This window comes from Chenopodium album, chromosome 4, assembly GCF_948465745.1.
Source record: "Chenopodium album chromosome 4, dcCheAlbu1.1, whole genome shotgun sequence".
Lineage (NCBI taxonomy): Eukaryota > Viridiplantae > Streptophyta > Magnoliopsida > Caryophyllales > Amaranthaceae > Chenopodium > Chenopodium album.
This window is the reverse complement of record NC_137837.1, coordinates 63,271,799-63,286,832: the sequence shown is the minus strand read 5'-3', so window position 1 is coordinate 63,286,832 and position 15,034 is coordinate 63,271,799. Positions and strand designations below refer to the sequence as shown.

General features: G+C 33.9%; 2 protein-coding genes across 3 annotated transcripts; both read right to left on the bottom strand.

Moving 5' to 3' along the window:
- Positions 1–2,043: 2,043 nt before the first annotated feature.
- On the bottom strand, positions 2,044–2,829 carry LOC145628002 (DNA repair protein XRCC3 homolog). Its single transcript, XM_081680338.1, has 2 exons — positions 2,568–2,829; positions 2,044–2,465 (listed from the first exon to the last, which is right to left on the bottom strand). Exons 1-2 carry the CDS (start codon positions 2,827–2,829, stop codon positions 2,044–2,046), a joined length of 684 nt encoding a protein of 227 aa, XP_081536464.1.
- A 6,348-nt stretch (positions 2,830–9,177) lies between these two features.
- LOC145627071 (uncharacterized) lies at positions 9,178–11,242 on the bottom strand. 2 transcript variants are annotated; one of them, XM_081679470.1, is made up of 6 exons: positions 11,165–11,242; positions 11,019–11,081; positions 10,860–10,937; positions 10,086–10,775; positions 9,872–10,012; positions 9,178–9,794 (listed from the first exon to the last, which is right to left on the bottom strand). In XM_081679470.1, the coding sequence occupies exons 3-6, from the start codon at positions 10,926–10,928 to the stop codon at positions 9,666–9,668; spliced, it is 1,029 nt and encodes a 342-aa protein (XP_081535596.1). In that variant the 5' UTR covers positions 10,929–10,937; positions 11,019–11,081; positions 11,165–11,242; the 3' UTR covers positions 9,178–9,665. The 2 variants fall into 2 exon arrangements, with proteins under 2 accessions (XP_081535596.1, XP_081535598.1); XM_081679472.1 differs by having other exon boundaries at positions 10,086–10,737.
- Between the last annotated feature and the right edge of the window lie 3,792 nt (positions 11,243–15,034).

The window sequence follows — 15,034 nt, the reverse complement described above, 5'->3', positions numbered from 1 at the left end:
GGGCCAAAAATAAATAATAAAATAATAAAATAAAAAAGGTTTGGGCTTAAAATTAATTAATAAGCTTGGGCTAAAATTAAAACTATGCTTTTACCAAACATCAAGACTAATCCATGGACCTTTCAAAAACATGAATTTAATAAAATACGATTTTTTAAGCACTCTCGGGATTAAATACTAAACCCGACCAACAGTGGCGGTGAAAGGTTATTTATTATCGGGTTTGGTTTTGGGGAGACATTTTTAGGTATCTACAGGTAGTAATTAGCAAATTTCAATGAAATGTTGCTTGATCGAGACTAGAGCTTCAATGAAATGTTGCTTGATCCATACTAGAATTTCAACCCAAGCTGTTACAAACCCCCAAATTCAACCCGACTTGTTATCTGATGTTGGTATTGAAACCCCTAATTGAATCCTAGCCCTATTCCTTCAATATTGCACCAAACCCCAGAATGACCCGACTAGATTATAACCCGCACATTATTCACTTACTTGAACCAAATCCGATTAGAACCATAGATTGAACCAAACCCGATTAGAACGAGAGAATGAGCCGACCTAACTCGAACCCGAGAACGACCTTAACTCGTTTTAATGTGACCTGACCTTTTAGTAACCGGACCAAATTACGATAAGCTGTAGGACCCGACGTGACCCGACTCGAGCATACCCCAACCCGACTAGCATATGTTGTAACTTTTTTGTGGTTTTAATTTCTTTGCTATTACGTATCCTATTCCGTAACACAATATTTTTATATCTCAAACAATCTTTATAGCCTAAGACTCTAATTATTGTCAAATCATTTCTTGCAATTATATATCCTATTCCGTAAACACAATATTATTATATCTCAAACAATCTTTATAGCCTAAGGGCTTGTTCCGATTGACTGAGCTGAACTGAGCTGAACTGAACTGAACTGAACTGAATTTCAACGGAAGAGAACAGGCCCTAAGACTCTAATTTTTGTCAAATAATTTCTTGCAATTATATATCATATTCTGTAACACAATATTATTAAATCTCAAACAATCTTTATAGCCTAAGACTCTAATTTTTTGTGAAATAATTTCTTGCAATTATATATCATATTTCCCTATTTCCCTATTTCTTAAAACCATATTATTAAATCTCATACAATTTTTGGAACCAGATCACATAATTTTGTACTTGTCACGTTAGATATATTTTGAAGAAAACACTATCAATGCTTATCTTATTTTATTTTGTCTTATATGGTTGTCCTTTTTTTTGGACAAACACTTTGGAAACAACAGCTACTTTGGAAACATATTAAACTTTTACAACAATTTATACAGCTACAGCTGCAGTTGCATACCTAGTAATTTTCATCATTATGGAAACTGAAACACGGCTTATAGGTTGTACTAGTTATTGCCATCAGTTTTGCTTCGTTTACAGCAAAATTGAAACGACAATGCCATCAGAAAATATTTCTCTGCAGCAAAATCTTCACTTATTTCTCTGCAGCAAAATCTAGTTGGGTTTTCATTTCCATCAACCATCAGTTTTGCTTCGTTTACAGCAAAATTGAAACGATAATGCCATCAGAAAATATTTATCTGCAGCAAAATCCAGATGAGTTGTCATTTCCATCAACCGTCATATTTTAAAGAAGTCGTGTTTCTTCATGAATTGTCAACATCATATTTTAAAAAAGATCATATTTTTTTTGCTGGCAAAACCAAATATTTGAGACACTTTTCTTTCAATTAATTTTCGGATATTTTTAATATACTACTTTTTTGTTTTCTCAATTTTAATCCCCCCATTATAGAATTATTAGAGTAAAGTAAATTAATACCTTGTAATCTTCAGTAAAAAAAATTATAATTAAATAAAATTGTAATCTAAAATTATTTACGAAATTTTTAATCAACAATAACTGACCCGTTCAAAAAATAAATACATAAAAACTTCGAAAATAACTGTTGAATTAATGATGAAGTGAAGAATTTAATCAATATTAATTACGTACGATTCATACATCAATATTAACAATATCAAGGTTATTTTTCATACATCAACAACACCTGCATTACTAATTATAAAACTGCACCCATCATTTTCTAATACGGGGGATGATAACAACGATATTGTTCTATCCCACCCTCCAGTACTGTTATTGTACGTCTTTGACAAAAATATCCTTGTAGAAATATTATTAGACCAAAATTTTCCAAGTGCAGGTTGCACCTTCCTCCCGTTTGACATTATCATATTGCTACTACTGTTGTACTCATACTGGGATACTTCTATTACATCATTGACAGCTACAACAACAAGATCATATTTCTTTGCCAACAACCTAAGTCCATTTGATACCACCTTCACAATTGCGGTCCTTTCCATCATAGACTCTCTTGTGTTAGTAAAATGAAAACGACATATACTTGAGATTGAGTCAATGACAACAACTCGATAATGGCCTTGCGTACCTATAGGGCTTTGTAAGAATGTTTCAAGCCATTACACTATTTCTACTAGATCGTGAGGAGAATCTACCTTTTTGACTAATACTCTCTCTAAAGGGTGCTGACCTTGTGTTGGTGGTGAACCAAAAACATGCGGGATAATTCCATTCATTCGAGCGAATGGAAATAGACCGATTGATTGTATGTACACCGACGAACATCCTAAACCCCCAAGTGATGGAGCCAACTGAGCAGCTAACATCGTTTGCAAGCACATCTGTGTCTTCCCGGTTCCATGATCACCACATATCTCAGTGATATGACCTGAACGAAACCCTCCATTTAAAATATTGTCTATCGAAGAGCACCCACTACTACTGGTGTGCATTTTCTGGAATCACAACCCTGTTTATAAGCTTTTTATTGGATATTTGTCTTAAAATAACCCCCTTCACACACTTATATATAGTAGCGACCAACTAAGATATTACATCCCTATTGCAAACAAGAATTTGAACCTATTTGTGTCCTATTCATGTATTGTATTTGTCTTTGCCAAATGCATTTTTTAAAAAAAAGAATTTCATACTAAATAGACATTGGTGTACTACTTTTAAACATTTTCAATCAAAGAAAGCTTATTCTACTACCGTAACCTAATAAATTAAACATTTTCAATCAAGATAGCTTAATCTACTACAATAATCCATTTTATTTTTTTTCAAAAACTACAATTTCAAATAAGTCCCTATATTCATAATTTTCTAAATGTTTTTCTGTAATGCAAACCTTTGGTAAATGGATTCATGTAAATCCATTTTATTGAGCTTTTATTCATAAATGGGTTCATGAATATCCTTTGGTAAAAGATTTATCTTCAGACTTTGGAAAACTCAAACTTACTTTTTATAGCTCAAAAATTCCAACTATGTGACAACTCATTGCAAGTTAGCTAATTGATTGGGTGTAGTAGGTATAGATTACCGTCATTTTGAGGCTCATTGCAGCAAGTAATAAAATTTTCTCCATCAAAAAAACAATATACACGACTTAACATGTAACTTTATAGACAAATATATGTACTTTGACAATGACAATTCAGCCAAGTTTTTGGTTTATTACCATTGGTTTATTTTACTCACAGTATTTAAGGATCCTATTACATGCGGACAATTTAGATAAATCACAGTTTAGATTATATTTTTCACATGTTAGATTATATTATTTACAATTTAGATAAATCACAGTTTAGATTATATTTTTTTTTACGATTTAGATAAATCACAAAGTTACATAATTATCTTTTTAAATAACTATTATCTATTTTTTGATGTTAATCATAATTATCTTTTTAAAATAACTATTATCTACGTTGGCTATATTTTTTTAACAATTAACAACTACTTTAACAATTAACAACTACTTTAACAATTAACAACTACAAATTGACTTTACACCTTAACTCATAACAACTAGCCTTAAATTAATCACGTATTGTCAATATAATATGGATTAGCTTTTTAGATGCTAAAAATTTATGTTCCATAGACTATTTATAAGGCAATAATTTCTGTTATTTTTTTTACTTTGATCTGTTATTTCCATAGCCTATTGATTAAATTTTTTAAAAAAATAAAAAGTACAAATTGACTTTATACCATAATCAGGTATTATCAATATAATATTGGTAGTGTTTAAATAATATTAGCCTTTTTTAAACAATTTAGAAGCCGATAATTCCTGTTCATAGATTCTTTTTAGTTTTTGTACTTTTGCTTAGTATTTTTTTACTTTGATTATATTTTTAAAACAACTTATAAGTTAATATTGTTAATATAATATAATCTTCTTAAAAACTATTTAAAAGTAGATAATTTTTCTACGTAAACACATGATTAGTATTTTTTTACCTTAGTACGTAGTTGTATGGTGTTGAAATTTGGAGCACTTACTTTGGCTACCTTGAACACTTAGTGTCAACATTATATGCAATGAGAGGTTAAACTGTTATAATAAAGTTCATGACACCACAGCGAATGATATGATGACACATATGCACCTTTTATGGCAAATCTTTGACCCCTGTTCTTCATATTAGGGTTTCTCCATGTTTTGTTAAAAACCATATAAATATAACTTTAGAGCACCACAACTTCTTTATTCCTGTTTTATTACGAACAGCTCCAACCCAAAAACTACAATGGCTTCGTCGTCCCAAATGTCTATGGTCCCCGACCAAGACGGTGGTGGTGGTGGTGACAAAAGTGATGCCACTTCACCGCCTAAGAAACGACTAAAAAGCCCTGACAAACAAAAAAAAACACATGAAAAAAAGCATCACAAAACCAAAAGTCTGTATGCCAAAATCCTCAAAAGAAATGCTCTTTTTTGAAAAGATATTCCAGTCTCTACAATTCCTCAACGCCTATCTAAGCAGATGGGTTTCCCTGTAACTTTCCCAAGCCTCGAACGGGCTATTGCTTCCACTTCTGCAACTTGTAACATTTCTGGAACACAACCAGCAGGTCATCGAGTGAACAACAATGTCAAACAGGAACAAGCACAAGAGGGAAGGTCCGTAGAGCAAGACAGTGAGCAAAGTAATGGCGTGATTGACCTTACTCTTCGACTCCATTTTCGTCCTTGAAGGGACCGAGGATGACATGGACATCAATGCTGATGATGATGTCCATAAGGTCGTGGTTGATCTGGACATCCATGGAGCATATGTACCTCCTCCTACTGGTGAGGCTGTATACATTATTATAGTCAAGAGCCAGAGCAGCCACGACCCCGGGGTCAAGTATGCTATAAGGGAGTCCCAAAGTTTCAGGGTTGTCTACAAGGACTACGCCAACAAAGTTGACTACAAGGTGGATATGGATCTGACCATTAAGAAGAATGGTGTTGTCATCCCACCTCAAGCAACTGCGTCTGATATAGGGATTGTTGGTGGGGATGTCTTGATCGTTCATGGGAAGGTAAACGATTATGTAATATATATTTTCACGTGTATTACATTATTAAAGTTAATTTTTATTTTCAAAATTTGTTATATATAATATTGACTTTACTTTTTTTTTATGATTTCATGATACTATATTAACCTTTTTATAACCTTTTTAATTATAAATTCTCATAAATTAAAAATTCGACAGAGCCCCGAGGACAATATGGACACCCGTCGGAAGCTCTTTTGGATAAGGGACGTGAAGACTGAACTTAGGAAGCGCAAGATTTCTGCCAAACTAAATACAAAGCTTTGGAGGTTGTATGAGATGTGGGCTGCATTGACTGACGTCAAACCAACCAAACTTATTCTCATGCACGAGAATCTAATGCTAACAGATGTTCACACCGTTGGAAAAGCCAAAATTAAGAATGAACATGAGGTGTTTGCATACCCTTTAGCTGTGGAGATACCCCAAGAGATATGGGGTGAATTAACTTCTTAGGTTACCACTCATCTGGAAAACCATGAAACATTTTGGATGATCTTCATGTTTATTATGTTATTTGTTTTGATTTCATGGTGTAATTGATGTCTTGCTGTTGTCCAGGGTAATTCGTGCTGTTCTTGTCTACTATTTGCACATAAGGTGCATCTTTTGTACTCGCAAGCTTGATGTTTATGTTGTTTAATATTTGTATGGGCGTTAGTTGTCTTTAGAAACATCTCAATGGAGGTATCAATGTATGAGATGTGATCAATGTAGTTCTTGTTTTTTTCTAATTTTTGCCACACGAGGATGTAATTGAACCCTCTTTTGTGTAATATAGTGAAAACATTATGGTGGCATTAAGTAATTATTTTAAGTTACAAATTACAATTATTTTTTTGTCAAACCGCTAAAAAAAATTAAAAAAATTTAAAACAATTAGATTAACAATTTAATCTCTCATAACTTGTCAGATTTTCTAAATTAATCATACCTTGATTAACGACATTATTTTTTAAAATGAATTTGAACTTGACTCTCTCTAAATCCCCCATAAAATGAGAATATTACCAACAAAACTACAAAAAAAATTACCATAATGTAACTTCAAGGTACAATTAAAATCTAGTTTTGTTTTTATCTTAATGTTAGGATTAATAATTTGACCTTGTCAAATTAAAAGATCAACTATTACTGCAATCCAATTTCAAGTCTAATTACCTTCTTTATATACTTGTCAATGTTATGGTTTACAAATTTAACCTTTTGTTAATTCTATGCACAACAATTAGAATTTTTTAATCCGATTACATGTCTAATTATTTTAATTAGATACTTGACTATTAGAAAGAGCAACAATTAGAAGTTTGTAATCCGATTACATGTCTAATTATCATCATTAGATACTTGACTATTAGAAAGAGCAACAATTAGAATTTTGTAATCCGATTACATGTCTAATTATTTTCATTAGATACTTGTCTATTAGAAAGAGCAACAATTACATGTCTAATTATCATCATTAGATACTTGTCTACAATTAGAAGTTTGTAATCCGATTACATGTCTAATTATCATCATTAGATACTTGACTATTAGAAAGAGCAACAATTAGAATTTTGTAATCCGATTACATGTCTAATTATTTTCATTAGTTACTTGTCTATTAGAAAGAGCAACAATTAGAATTTTTTTAATCCTAATTCGTGTCTAATTATTTCATTACATACTTGTCATTTTGAAAGCATAACTATTAGAATTTTTATATCCAATTTCATGAATTATTTTCATTATATAATTATTTAATGAAAATAATTACAGCAACTATTATACCAAGGGCTTTTTAGTACACACTTACGTAGATTTGGCGCAATACTAAATTCTTTAATTTTGCCGCAATACTAAATTCTTTAATAATGAGTTGGTGGAGTTGGCGCCAAACAACTTCACTATTCCCGCCCATGTACATAAGATCATATGTTGTTATAAAAGGCTACATGCAACCACCACAATGCTCCATCCCAAACACAGGCTTAAAACCTCAATTTATACTCGTCAACCCTCGATATGGAAAATACCATACAAATAAATCCATCGTCCATCAAGCCTATCAAACACAAAGCAAATTTGATCAACACCCATACTAACCAATTCACTAACAAAAAAATACGAGTCATGGCAGCACCTATTGTAGCGACTAGTAATCTGCTACTACAGAAAAAAGCACCTAATCAAGTGTTTGGTGTTAGTCATATGGGCCGAGGTCTTGTCGGCGTGTTGGAGTCTAAAAGGGTTGGTCCTGCTGGGACCATTGATGTAAGGATCGTTGACAGCCAAAATGTAGCATGTTGGATCGCAGAGGGAAAACTTCCTACAACAGATGTCGTGGTTATCACGAAATCAAACAAGATCTTCCCTTGTTACATACCCGATTTATCGGATTTGGCACTCTTACACTCTCCTCTAAAGATCGTTGTCAGGAGCATATTAAGGAATGAAGGGGGAATGAATGGCATTGGTATTGAACACACTATACCAAAGTCCATCATATCCATCATAGACCCTCCTTCTGTACTCCCAACGTGTACAGAAACCTGCAGCCTGGTTAAGGGAGAGCACACCATATCATTCAACAGTTACAGTAACATGTTGAAGTTATTCATTAGTAGCAGAGGGTTTCAGTTGTCGGTGGTCAAACTTCGATCTACACCTTTAACAAAAAATAATATGGATGGCAGACACATACAAATGGCATTGAACATCAAGAATGAGTTAAAGTCTCAAGAAGGGGCAAGATATGTATTATGGAATTGCAGGCACATGGCTCGCCAAACTTTTCTTCAACACTTATGCCAACTAATAGAGCTGAATATGCCAGATGCTATATTTCTAACTGAGACACGAGTCTTAGTCGAAATGGCTAGGGTGATTAGCCAAGATCTGAATGCATTCCGGATTTACGGCAAATCCATTATAGGGTTGATTAAAGGTGTGGTGATAATCACTTTTACAAAGTCTATGAAGTTCCAGATGGAAGAAGACGGTGGAGGAGAGAACCATATATCTTGGCAAGTAGTCCATGAGGGGCACTAAACTGCACACAAGGCAAGGTCTAGCAATTATCCCAATGTAGTAATCTTTAAGCCTATTGAGTTTAAGAGTTAGCTAGATCGTTTGTGTAAGCAATGTATTTTTTTGAGAAAAAAAAACTTTAATATTAGTCACTTAAAGGCTAGTAAAAGAATCATGGACTTCAGTAAAATATTGTTGTACCACCTTTTGTAAGGCTTCAGGTCAAGTCGGCCATTTATATAATATCAACATCTTCATGGGCCCAAATTAATTAAAAGGCTTCAGGTCCATTACGAGATTAATGTATTATCAAAAACATGAAGAGTAGATGCCCAAAATAATACCAAAGGCCAACAAGATTTCATATAGGCCCATTTGAACAACTACAACTGGGCCGACATTTCTTGTGGTCTCAGTGCATTAAAAAATATTTGAGTAAAACATATTGGATTCAATTGTTCATACAATACTGTTTTACAATGAAACGAAATTGAGATTTTGCAATGGAAATGCATAAATATTACAACACAGTAAGAACACTGACAATTCTTATGCGTCTTACATATCGGCTGACGATCACTTTGAAATTCCATAATTGTTATTTCATCTACGATTGTTTAAGGACAGGGTTGTTATTGAATACCTTCACACTCCATTCATGCTTGGTTGAAATGGACCCTAAAACTCGAACATTCAGCATGCCACACAATTCACCTAGTTGTGACAACAATGATTTTGATGACAAATTATGAAATGTGTAAGTAGAAAAAACTAACAAAAAATACACAAACTGCTTCAAGAATAAGTTATATTACCAAACTGTTTATTGCCTTCCAAGTCAAACATGGCATCCCCGATTGAAGGACAATTATCTGACACATTTGCAATGAAATAAACAGGACAGAGCAATAGCTGCTTGGCGTTTTCCGAGTGAAGGTCGTGAATTGCAAAGGAAAAGACCATTGCGGTTTTGAGTTGTTTAAAAAAATAGTAACCTCGCACACCGGTAACAATGGTGAAACAGATGGCCTAAAAAAGTGAGAGTTTGAACCATTATTGCACCTCCAAGGGTTTGCAGAAAACTTCATCGTTCCACTTATATCATTACGAACAAATGGTTTTCTATCCTTTCTCGTTGTCCTCCTCTTTTTCAAAGTTGTCGTACGCCTACTCCCAAATTCCTCTACAACCTGTATACCAAATTAAATTCGAATCAAATCGTATAAAGCCATTTGCCACTACATAAGTACATGGTCTTGAGATATACCTGGGCAGTGTCAACTAGGCCATTACTATCCCTAGCCATATCAGGGTGCTTCTCACCATACGCAACGTCTAACATCTGCATCATTGTCCAAGTATTAGATGATGAGATTATTAAACTCAAAAATCATTTATCACATATTAAAAGGTCCTTACCCCAAGGTGTCCAAAATCTCCAGTAGCTGTAATTTTGTCTTCCTTAGCAGCACCTCTAATGTGCTGCATATTCCAAACCTTAATACGGGGAAAACTTCCCCATGACACCGGATCACTATTTAGCCTGTCCAAGTAGAAAATCTATAGTAGACGTAAGTTACAGAGTAATTAAGTAAATCATCATCAAACCAAACAACAAAATGTCAATAATTACCACTAAGAAAATGGTACAACCACCACAACCCTTTGCAAAGCCAGATGCATAAAACGCCCTAGCAAAACTCAGGACACTCTGCATCAATCTACCCAGCACAAGTTCACACCAATAAAAATTCTGACAATCTGAAGCACAGGTCAAGGCGGGAACAAGGTCAGCAGCTAATCGTGGCGACTGAGTAGGACATAGAAGCATTTGCAATACTATCAACAGAAACAGGGTCTTAAACTCTTCTTTCTCATGTGCCTCCCAATAACCCTCCAACCTATCCATCATGCTAGAATTGATAGGAATCCCTGTAGACGTATACGTGCGCCTAAGAAAGTTACTTGATTTACCCTCCCATGTTTTGCCATACTTTCCCAAGATCTCGTAGGTATTTGCACGCATTTCTATGCTCAATGATTTCTTGGTGGGCACAGGAAGTCCTCCATTCAGAATTTCAAGAACCCAATGGACTTGGTTGTTTGAAAATTTGAACTCTTTTCCATCACTGCCTATCAATTTTCGACTTATTGGATCAACGCGGCTCAATAGCCAATAGCTAAGTTTCCTCGGAAGTTGCAAATCAGACGGTAAATGAAGAAGGCCTCCAAATCCCATCTCCTTCACCCATTTAGTTGTCCTCTCATCAAATGTTTGACAGATCCTTGTAAAAGATTCAATCTGACACGTCAAATTAGGCAGCTGTCATGAACAGGGGAGTCAAATCTTAGTACAGGAGAATCAAAACGTTGTTACTCTACCATCAAACAATTATACACGTCTTACCCGAGAGCTTCTCCTCTCATGTTCCTTCAACACAAGCCTCTGGGCCTTCACTTTACCACCAAGAGTCATACAATTATCCTATTAAACAGGACAACAAATGAGTATCCAATTACACAAACACACAATATTATCAAGCCCACTTTACAATATTAAAGTTACCTTGAAAATTGCAGGAACAACCTGTTTTTTCTTAAGCCTGTATTGAGAATTGCCACCATCATCCTACATAAATCATGTATTATCAAAACACTTACTTTACATTTTTTTAATATTTACCTTTATCAAAAAACTTTGATTCAAATCACCGTATCCAAATCAGATACATAATTACATGGACTTCAGTCGCGCTTACTCCCCATAATAAAATCAATCTGCAGGTCAGCCAAACTAATATTAATCCAATCACTGATTTTTTATGAAATTCTTCTAAAATGATTGATAGAATGGCACATGGCAATGATAAATATATGAAAAAATGATGGACAATTCCATGATTAATATTTCTTACATTACACATAATATTTATCAATCATAAATATGAATAATTGTAACAAATGAACAGATTAGCTACGGTTTTGTATGATTTTAAAATAATAATAGAAAGCGGCAATACAAATGACTATTAATCCTTACAGTTGACAAATAACCTATTTCTGATATACCAAATTGGAGGAATGGAGGAATTGGTTATTGAATGCCAATATGAATGAGTAATTGAAACAAATATGAACGAGGAATTATTGATTGTATGGCAATGTGTAACGCCAAACATGCACATGAATAATTAAAACAAACCCTAAAACAAAAGTATAAAAATTAATTAATCTGCATTCCAACAAACATCCGCACAAGCAGTAATGTTACCTGTCAAATTAAGAACTGTTTGGGCCACCGCCGTATTCGTATACGCTTACCGCGCCACCGCCACCGCCACCGCTATTCGCTCTACTACCGTCTTCACCGTCTTAGTAATAGTAAATCGCCTATCGAGGACAACGCTGAAACCGTAAACACTAAGCTACTTGCCCGATACCAACGTCTTAACCCCTTAATCTGAAACCCCCCTCTTCGTCTCCTTCGCCTTCAAAATCGCCAGTCTCCTTCGAGTTTCTAGTTGGTTAACAGTAAAGGTGAGTTTACCCCCAGTTAATTTTTGGTTAACAAAAGTTAACTCGAGTCAAGTAATCCAACATAACGGCTGTTAACATATTTCTGCGCACTTGACCTGTATACCCTTACTTAGATACGCGAATTGACGAGAATACCCCCGGATAAACAATTTATGTTTATCGAAGAGATAAACTTGAATTTTCTCTAATAAAACTGCAATAAAATCGCTCAAAAAAATGGTAAAATGAAGCACAAAAAAATCAAACAATAATAAAGTAATCAAGAGTAGCACTGAAATTACCTAAAATCGCTGAAAGTCGAACACTAAAATCGCTGAATTTGAACACTAAAATCGCTGAATTTGAACACTATAATCGCTGAAATCCAAACATTAAAATCGTTGAAATTTGAAACTTGAATCCGCTGAAAATTCCAGCCCTAAAATCGCCAAAGTTTGAACCCTAAAATCGCCAAAAATGATTGAAAATAAAATAAAAAACATTAAAATTCGACTTGAACTCCTGCGAAATTCAAGAAAATCAAATCATAAAAATCGTAATAGTTGGAAAAAACGCAAAAACCATGCCAAATTCATGAAATTAGAACAAAATTGAAACAAAAAAAAACGTATCTGATTTGAGTAATTTAAGTGTTTTTACGAAATTTCAACAAAAATACTTCAATTTAAAGCAATTTGTGTTTGATTTTGGGATTTGAGGAGAGAGAAAGTAAAGAGGTTTGAAAGTTGAGGAGAGAGAAAATTTTGGATGGTGGATTATGGGTTTGAAGGAGGGTTTTGTGTATTAATCTTAACCATCAAAAGTAAATTAATCCTGCGGTTGAGATTTGTTCTTATATAACTAGGGTTCTTATATAAAGAGTGGTTCTTACCGGATTCCTCCCCTATATATATATATATATATATATATATATATATATATATATATATATATATATATATATATATATATATATATATATATATATATATATATATTTTGTGTTCATAACAAGACATTTCATATGACATAATTACTATCAATAGTACTATTTTCTTTGCCTTTGAAGTTATTTCTTAAGTTGATTTCATTAAAATTATATCTTACGAAGTACATGTTTTTAACTTTAAAAAAAAAAAGGAAGAGTGAGTTAATTGGGAAACAAAAACATGTACGATTATCATCCTCAACCTTTGCTATTCCCCTCATCAAGTGATGATTAACAATTCAATCACCCAATTAAATGAATGACTCTTTACATTCATTAGTTACAATGTACAAAATCAGCAAGCATTAACCCTAAACTCTTCACTAACCCCCTCTACATTGATATATATCTACATCTACAATCAAAAGAGAGAAGTTCCACGGAACTGTTCCTTATGAACAGTAGGACAGTGAGTTGCCGCAATTGCCCTTGCCTAGAGAAGATATTTACGGTCTTGTCATTGCTTTCAAACCCATCCTTGTCCTTTCCCCCTTTTCTTTTTCCCTGAAATCACTATCCATCACTCATTTTTCCCATTTTTATTTCTCTTTCTTCGTACTTGGTCTGCCTTTCCTTTTTGTTTTCCCTTCTTCTTCTCTTTTCTTTTTTGTTTGATTGTTCTCCATTAAAGATTTTCCCAGAGCTTCGTCCGATTTGATAAGTTTTGGTTGTAGATGGGGTGGCTTTATAAAGAGTGTAGATTTGTTTGTTTTATTGGGATGAGGTAATATATACTTCATATTGATATTTTAGTGTAAGTGTGAATCTTCTAGAGTTGGGAATTCTCTTGGATTTCTTTGGTTTGAGCTTATAATTTGATTTTTGAATTTCGTTTTTTTGGGTGTTGGTTCTTCAGTTGGGTTTAGCTACTTTGATCTTTTAGCTATTTTGATTGCTTACTAATTTCGATTGTGTTAGAGTCTCTGTTCATTTTATTCATTTTTTAGTTAAAATCAAAAGGATTCCAAGTGGACATTTTAAGACATAAAATCCTAATCCTAAATTGTGTTGGTGGTTCCACAAGCCTTTGGATTTGTGTTGTTGTTTAGAAATAAATTTCGGAATCGCTTCTGATAATTGTGCTCTATGTTGCATGCAGTTGATCACTTTGTCTTTAGTGAAGGTGTTAGTGAGCTGGGTGTATCTTCTATGAAGGTACTTGTAGACACCCATTTGTGTCTCCCCAAAATCAAACCCAGTGATGAGTACCTTTCATGTCGAATCATAATCGAATGAAGCAAAAATGTGGAAAGTTTAGTGTTGCAGATAGTTTTAATTTCTTTTCTCTTCTATCTGTTTTTGAAAATTTATTTTAAGAAAACAGCCAATCCAGTTTGGTTGGTCCATGATATGGGTCCAATAGTAATGTCGTTGGATGGGGCTTGACAAGAACTTTCCAACGATATATTATAAGCCCAATTCCGATGAATATTGAGAAAGTTATGGCCAATTTACTAAACTGGGCCCGGTTTGAGCCTTATATGCGGCCCAATGATCTAGGGGAGGGCCTAAAATAGATTTATCATTCCTAATGCAATTAGGAATGGTTTTAGTCTTCTAGATTCTTCTAGAAGGTTCTTTTCATTCCTAATTCAATTAGCATTGATAAATTGACTTCTGTTGACTTTTCAGAGTTTAAATTAAAATCAAATAGCATTTTTTAGGGAAATACGATTTTATCCTCCTGTACGACAATGTTTATCTGATTTTAAGAAAACGCATGAATTTCCAGGTCAGCGCCAAACGCCAGCTGTAGCGCCTGGCGCCAACAGCCAGCGTTGACGCTGGTTCGTTTTTCTGTGCGCCAATGCTCTGTTTTATTAATTTTATCTTTTTGGCTGATTTTCTCTATAAATAACGTCGTAAAAACTCCGTTTTCATTCACCTACAACCAGTTTTCATTCACGATCATCAATTCTCGCATTCTCTTCTAATCCATCTCTTTCTCTCTTTTTCTAAACTTGCTTTTCAAATACAAAATTTCGCATTCATTAGATCTAGAAACACCTAGCCATATTCGAAGTTGCCTTCGCCCTAGACGTGAAAGGTGTAATTTATGAGGGTTTGGTCCCAAATCT